At 42.5% G+C, this 8012-nt stretch overlaps 1 protein-coding gene across 1 annotated transcript in view; it reads left to right on the forward strand.

Moving 5' to 3' along the window:
• The first annotated feature begins 4473 nt into the window (after nt 1-4473).
• LOC112118092 (mucin-2) overlaps nt 4474-8012 on the forward strand; it is a 57578-nt gene continuing 54039 nt past the window's right edge. Inside the window, exons 1-2 of the mRNA XM_029912047.1 lie at nt 4474-4543; nt 7395-7659. Of these exons, the coding sequence (XP_029767907.1) occupies nt 4474-4543; nt 7395-7659 (335 nt within the window). The remainder of the gene's footprint in view (nt 4544-7394; nt 7660-8012) is intronic.

Here is an 8012-nt window from a genome sequence, read left to right on the forward strand (position 1 = left end):
TTATCCAAAAGTCATCTATGTATGACTGCAAAACTGAGGGATGTGCATAGAGAGTAACACTTCCATCTGTGACTTGAGGTGGAGCACTACCGTCTAGTGTTTTTGTGATAAGGTATCAATGGGGTTAGAGGTAGAAAGATGAAAGAAAACATTAATATCTCAGAACTTAGAATTACAGACAAGCAGAACACCTTCTGGTTCTGCTGGATACTTCCTCATTTCCCCACCTCAAACATCTTTGATACTGAAAATAGTATCGAAGGTAAAACCCAACCTGAAAATAAGTGCTTACATTTGCAGACTCTGTTTGCACTTTCCCCAACTCTGAACCATACTGAACCATATCACCAAAATAGCTTCTTCAAAGAAGTACAAACTCCTTCTCACCTCTCCACGCTCAAACACACACGATAATATCCTTCCTTCCAATAGTTCACAAACAGAGGATAGAAGATCGGGAAAACCAGATCTACTGGGTCAAAATATGAGAGGGGGAGAAGAGTGTCTTCAGGCAATGTAGTGACCCATCCTGAAGGATTCACTCTATGTGGTCTCTGTATGCTCAGGCTTCTATGTGATTTAGGTATGGGAATGGCTGGTTGGCGAATGGGCAGAGGCAAAGGAGAATTGATTTCCACAGCATCATCCTCCGGGAAACCCACAGGTATTGTCCCAAGTACATTGACGTTGATGCTGTCATTGGAGCTTTTCACCAGTACAGCACTGAATTCACTTTTAAAAAAATAGTAGTAAGATCCCCCGAGGGCGGGTTGGGTGGGGCCTGAGAGTTGGTGTATTTACATGACAGATTTCTGATTGAACTCATTATTTGCTAAACTCATCCATCCATCCATCCACCCATCATCTTCATCACGGCAAATCCCTAAAGGTGCGGATTGAGCACCACCTGGATCAAACTCTGGCAAGGAGCTTAAGATGCTCTGGCAGCATATTCAGTTTATGTCCATCACTGGGAATCTTGTCACTCCTGTTAACAGTAATTAAAATCATTTAAAATTTGAAACCTGAACAATGTAATTTCATTACTATGATATAGTCAAAAGCCAAACTGAAGTTTCTGGAAGTACTAAAGATCTGTTATGGAACATGTAATGATTTATTTAAAAAACAACTCAAAACACCCTTCTGCCACCACCTAATAGTATTTTCAGTATTTTCAATAATATATTGTGAGCTGAGTTGTGTCTGGGAAAGAGAAGGTGCGAAGAGACTGGATGTGATTTTTCTCTTCAGTGTGATCCTTCTCTTTGACATCAGGGGACAGATCCCTGATCACTCTTGATTCCCTTCTATTCGGGTGTGACAACACTGCACGCTTTTTTTTGGTGGTGAGTAGTGTACATACCAGTAAAGCCCAAGCACCAGGTATAAAGTATGTTATGCTTAGGTTGCTGAGGAACCAAACAACATGTCTCTCTTAAGGTTATTGAAGTCCTCCAAGAGCCCCAAATGTTCCTTTTCTTAGAGAGTTCATATTTAATTTTGTCTCTGCTGTGCATTTGAGTGAAAGTTCCTTGAACCCAGGACAAAACACAGGACACTGTTGCCATTTTTGAAGATTTATTATATCTGATGTCAGTCAGGGGAAAGACTAAAAATGGAACACTTATTCTAAGGATCTATATCCTCTTTACTTGAATATTCTATTCCAAAACTCACTCTTGACTTTTTTTTGGTATTTATTCCTTCTCTTTTGAGACACTTTTTTAAAGACAGTCTGGTTTCCCTGGCTGTTTTGAAAGGTTTAAAAGTTCTATTGGAGCAACTAGAAGGAGACAAAGAATGAGCTGCTGAAAGGATTAGAGGTTTATGTAGAGGAACTGCAAGGAGAAACTCTTGCTTGGGACTATAAAGGGAATGGACTAGGAGGAGCCTGTGAGTGCTGAGAAGCAGTAGTGTTAAAGGGCACGTCTTCACTACCCGCCGGATCGGCGGGTAGCAATCGATCTATTGGGGATCGACTTATCGCGTCTAGTGAAGACGCGATAAAATCGATCCCCGATGGCTCTGCCGTCGAAGCCGGAAATCCACCGCAGCAAGAGGCGGAAGCGGAGTCGGCGGCGCGGCAGCGGTCGACTCGCCGCCGTCCTCAGAGCCAGGTAAGTCGACCTAAAATACGCAACTTCAGCTACGCTATTCACGTAGCTGAAGTTGCATATCTTAGGTCGACACTCCCCCCTCTCCCCCCCACGTAGTGTAGACCTAGCCAAAGACATACTGAAATGAGAAGGTGTCTTTTCCCTGTTAGGGAAGGTTATAGGGAAACTTTTTGTGATGAGGAACAGTAGCGAGAGAGAGAGAGAGAGAGAGAGAGAGAGAGAAGAAAATGCATGTAGAAGGCAGTTATTTCTGTAGCAATGCTATGAACTAACTTCAGTTTTTGTAACTCACACAAGAATCCCCCCTTTTTTCTCTCCTGTGTCTGTACTGAGCAGAGCCAGCATGATAGCCTTTTTCAGGCTGCAGTCTTTTGAAACAGCCGGCCTGGGGGCTAGGGGAATAAGAGGGAGTGACAGATTATCAGTAAAGCAGCACGTAAGCAATTTATTTATGACAAAAATAAATGGTGCAGGTGGCATTCTATGTGAAAACCTGCATTGTCTAGGTTTAATGCTGATGGGTGTGGACTACAACTTCTTCCTTCTTTACTTAAAGCCTAAAATAGTGGTGTTTGCTTTGTGAGACCCTCCATAAACTTTTGGTGGACTTTGTAGCACTGCAGAGATGTTTTGTGGACCCTGTCTTTGGTATTGAGTACCTGAAGTTGCATGAGAGCACCCCCAGAGATTTTAAATACTTTTCAATACAATATACTTTATGGGCTAGATCTTCAGTAGGTGTATTTCAGTGATTTATACCATCTGAGGATCTAGCACTGTATGAGTCCCAGAACAGAAATCCCAAGAGTTAATTGCACTGTAATTTTGCAACAGATAACATATAATAATAACATTTAGCCCATAAGTAGGGCCCTACCAAATTCAAGGCCATGAAAAAGACGTCATGAACTGTGAAATCTGGTCTACCCCTGACAGGGCTGGCTCCAGGCACCATGGAAGGAAGCAGGTGCCTGGGGCGGCCAATAGAAAGGGGAGGCAATCCGTCTGTTGTTGGGGCGGCACGTCCGGGTCTTCGGTGGCAATTCAGCGGTGGGTCCCTCACTCCCTCTCTTCCTCTTCGGTGCCAATTTGGCGGCAGCTCAATCGTTTTTTTTTTTTTCTCCCCCTTCGCCGCTTGGGGTGGCAAAAAAGCTGGAGCCGGCCCTGCCCCCTGTGAAATCTGGTCTTTTGTGTGCTTTTACCCTATATTATACAGATTTCAGGGGGGGATACCAACATATCTCAAATTGGGGACCTGACCAGAAAGGGAGCTGCAGGGGGCTTGGTATTGCCACCCTTACTTCTATGCTGTCTCCAGAGAGCGGTGACTGTTGGCCTGGCACCCAGCTCTGAAGGCAGCGCCCCACCAGCAGCAGCGCAGAAGTAAGGGTGGCAATACCATACCATGCCATCCTTACTTCTGTGCTGCTGCCTTCAGAGCTGGGCAGCCGGAGAGTGGCAGTTACTGACTGAGGACTCAGCTCTGCAGGCAGCAGCCCAGAAGTAAGGGTGACAATACCGTACCATTCCATGCCATCCTTCCTTCTGTGCTGCTGCTGATAGTGGCTCTGCCTTCAGAGCATGGTTCCCGGACAGCAGTCACTGCTCTCCAGCTGCCCAGCTCTGAAGGCAGCGCCGCCACCAGTAGTAGTGCAGAAGTAAGGGTAGCAGCAGTTCCACAACTCCTTGTATAATAACCTTGCAACTCCCCACAGAACTCCTTTTTGGGTCAGGACCCCTACAATTACAACACCGTACATTTCAGGTTTAAATAACTGGAATCATGAAATGTGCAATTTAAAAAATCCTATGAACGTAAAATTGACCAAAATGGACTGTGAATTTGGTGGGCCCTACCCACAAGTGCCAATATCATCTTCAAGGTGCTTTACAAACATTATTTAATCTGTACATAAATACCTCTGAGCAATAATGCAAAATTAAAAACTCTTGGTTTCAAAGCAGACACTTGAGGATATCCCAGGTTAAGCTTCATTTAAGGGATTCCCTTGTTGTTCGACTGCCCCCAAAATATTTACTCTCTGTTGCCAAGGGTTATTGTGGGTTAAGCTTAGATGAGCTAAAAATATAAAAAGACAATAAAATTCCAGTTGCATGATAACTGAATCAATATTGTACTGCATCCTGTATGCCGGATTCCCAAATTTGCTATGAAAAAAAACTACGTCTGTTTATTTTCTTATCTCAGTAAACGTTGCACCCATTTTGTGTTCCTCCTACTCCTCCTTCTCACTTTACATGTCCTCCCCTGTGATGGCATTAATTGTACCAAAGGGCCTTATATAAAGAGAGGTTTTCTGAAGACGTTCTCAGTGCAGCCAGCTTAGCCACCATGGGGCTAAGACTTGCCAGCGTGTTTGCACTGTGGCTGGCTCTTTCCTGTGCGAATGAAATTAAAAAAGGTAAGAGCTAGAAATGGGATGGTGAGGAATTTCCCACTGGAAAGGAGTGGAAAGATTTAACTAGTGCAGTTAAGAAAAAGCTAAACACGCGGTGAAATAATTAAAGGGAATATTATGATATCAAATATCCTCCCTTCATTTTTAACATTCAAATGCTGAGACCAAATGTATGAGCTGAAATAGATGCGGCTTCTTTTGGAGGAAGATTCTACAGTTTTCTTTCTGAGCTCTGTGGCTGGCTGAATCCATTATGTTGATCTCTAGCTTGATGTATGTGATGAAGTAACAGTTGCCTAGCATGAAGGTTTGCAGGAGTTTGGCAGGTACCGAGCAATAGCAACAGGGAAAGGGGATGAGTGTCATAAGGAAAACTCTGCATTTGGCTATTCAGAAATAGCAGTATATGCTTTCTTGTCCAAAAGATGTATATATTGTTAACACTTGGACTAGATCATTTTTTAACCTATTACTTCAGCAATCCTAGTCCATAATTTCTTACTCTACCTTTCTAAAAGAATGAGTCTCCAGTTTAATTAGCTTGAGGTGTTAGGATGAATATGTATTATTGAAAAATAGCAAATATTTTGGTACAGCTGGGTGATGCATTCCTGTGCAGGTGATCAGGGGGTTGGATCCTGGGATTGGTCCCTTCTTGAATACACTATGGCTAGGAGAGCACCTGATGTTAGTAATTGGGAAGAAGAGAACACATTGGATCGCTTTCCAATCCCACTCTCTAGTGGATGCAAGAATCAGCAGTGATGGGCTTTGGAAGGATGGATGTGAACCCTTCCTTAAATGAAGAGGGTGATGCTGCAACACAAGGATTTGTTTGGATGGAGTAGAAAGTAGAGAAATTAGGAGATCTACATGATCCCTGAACTTCGCCCAAAGCAAACAATATCTATATGTAACCCACACACCTCCTGGGTGTGGTGTTGTGTCCCATCTAGTGGCACTGAGACCACTTAAAGAGAGAGAGACTGAGTCTGCTCCACAGCCTTAGCTAACAGCTAGTTGGCTTTTAGCTCATGTGGTAGAGGCTCATGCACTAAACTCCAAAGGCCCCAGGTTCGATCCCGCCTGCTGTCAACCAGGGTCTGTCAGTGTTACATATAGATCTCTGGAGAAAGTGAGCATCGAAGTAGACCCATGAGCTGTAAATATGATGCTCTGTTGTGTGTATTACATACAGTGTGTCTTGATGCCTTTAAATATGAATTGTTCAAGGGGACCTATGGTTTTGTTCACTCAATTTAAAAATTGAGAGTTAATTTAGTGTTTATGAGTATGAGGGGTGCTGATACTTGCTTGGCTGCTTCCCTTACCACACAAAGCTCTGACAATGAACCTCAAACCTAATCTACAACAATCCCTGCAATTCCAGTTTTGAGAATGTAAATTGTGCTAAATTTGTGTCAGTTTCTGCTGTGGACAAATGGTGGTGGAATGAGTTTGAGACCTCCAAACATTTGGTTGCTATTGCTTTCTTCTTACCTTCCTGACATAGTTTAGTTGTTGTCTTATCTTGAGTTGTTGTGAATATCGATGGTACTCCAAGTCACTATTTCTAATGGAAATAATGAATTCACACTTGGAATTTGGATTACATAAGGGATTAATTCATATAAAGAAAGTATCTTGCAAAAAAATTGGAAAAGTGACAAAATTATTTAGAATACATTAATACACTTGCCATCCTGGCCTGAGCCTACATTAATGGTATGGGAGTGTCATATGACAGGAGTGTTAAAGCTCCTTAGTAGAGCTGGGAAAATAACTGATTTATTTTGTTCACTCGCGGTTCTGAAAAATAAATAAATAACAAAATTGCTTTAGGTCAAATAAAATGTCAAATTCTGAAAAAATTCAGTGAATCAAAAAAGTCAACCAAAATTTCTTTTAAGTTGAACAGAGCATTCGGTTTCATTTTCGGACATTTTAACAATAACAAGCAAGGGAAATTAAGGGGTTAGGTTCATAAAAAGGCCAAAGAGGAGCCTCCTTTAGCCCAGTGGTTAGGGCACTTGCCTGGCCTGTGCCCTAACCGCTAGGCCATCAGCTACTCTGGGAGGGGCATCTCTCAGTTTTTCCTGTTAAAGCTGTTCCATTTTGTATAAAATACTTGACTAGTCATTGGGCCAGAGAGAGAGTGTATGACAATGACTCTATAGTCTGGCTATGGCAGACTCTGGCAATGTGGGATACCCAAGTTCAAGTCCCTGCACTACATTAGGCAGAGGGGGGAGATTGAACCCAGGTTTCCTACATCTCAGGGGAGTGCCCTAACAAGGATTCTAAGGTATAAAGGAGCGGCCACCTTTTCTTCTTCTGTGAATGGAGCCTGAGTCCCTTTGTGAATAGAACCCCCCTAAATTATTTGAGACAAACCTATTTGGCAACTTTGTTCAAATTCAGAAATAGTTTCAGGCTTACTGCAACTGCTTTTTTCAGAGAATAAACTATGTGCAACCAATTGGCCCATTTCTACTTCTCAGTTTCAACAGGCAAGTGCTCTCATCCATCACACATGCAGTCAGAACTCCAAGAGGTATCCAGGCCTCAGCTGCATGTAAAAATGCATGACTCTCAGCCAGAGAGATGCACATATCGTCTGTTTATTATGCAAACACTGGGGATTTGGTGTTTTGGCAAATTGTTGAGTATATATTTATAAATGGCTTGTTCTGTATACATAGAAGATTATCTTCTTGTGTAAACCTAGTAGTATGCCATAGCTGAATCATTTAAGTATCATTCCTTAGCTGTCTTGCTGTGTAATGTTGCTTACTATCAATGGGTGCTAGCTACTTTATTTCACTTTCTTCATCCCTTCTCCGTAACTTAACAGGCAGAACCCAAAACCATGGCCACTACGTCTGCAGTACCTGGGGGAACAATCATTTCAAAACTTTTGATGGCGACTTCTACCAGTTCCCTGGACTCTGTGATTACAACTTTGCTTCTGACTGCCGAGAGTCTTACCAGGAGTTCTCAATCCACGTCCAGCGTGCTGTGAATGAAAATCAACACCCTGACATCCAATATGTCCTGATAACCATAAAGGATGTTGTAATCTACCTCACCCAAAATGCGGTTGTCGTGGATGAGCAAATGTGAGTTCTTCGAGTATTATAATTCTTCAAAGAAATGTCCAGTAAGATGCTTCCATAGACAAACAGAACTGTACAATATGTAGCATTAAGATATCTATTGTGAGCCTTTCACCAGGCAAAAGAAATTCTGGGAAAGGAACACAATATTCCGAATAGACCCACTGAAGCGAATGAGACACTTGCTAGGTAAGGTACTGGAGTAAGGGTGCCAGAACCTGGATCAGGTTTAACAGATTTTAACATGATCAAATAAATATGTACCCTTCTGTTGTCGTTGCTGCCTCTAACTAGAGCCCAGGTTTTATTAAAAGCAGCAAAGAGTCCTGTGGCACCTTATAGACTAACAGACGTAC

This window comes from Terrapene carolina, unplaced genomic scaffold, assembly GCF_002925995.2.
Source record: "Terrapene carolina triunguis isolate 2854851 unplaced genomic scaffold, T_m_triunguis-2.0 Scaffold171, whole genome shotgun sequence".
NCBI lineage: Eukaryota > Metazoa > Chordata > Testudines > Emydidae > Terrapene > Terrapene triunguis.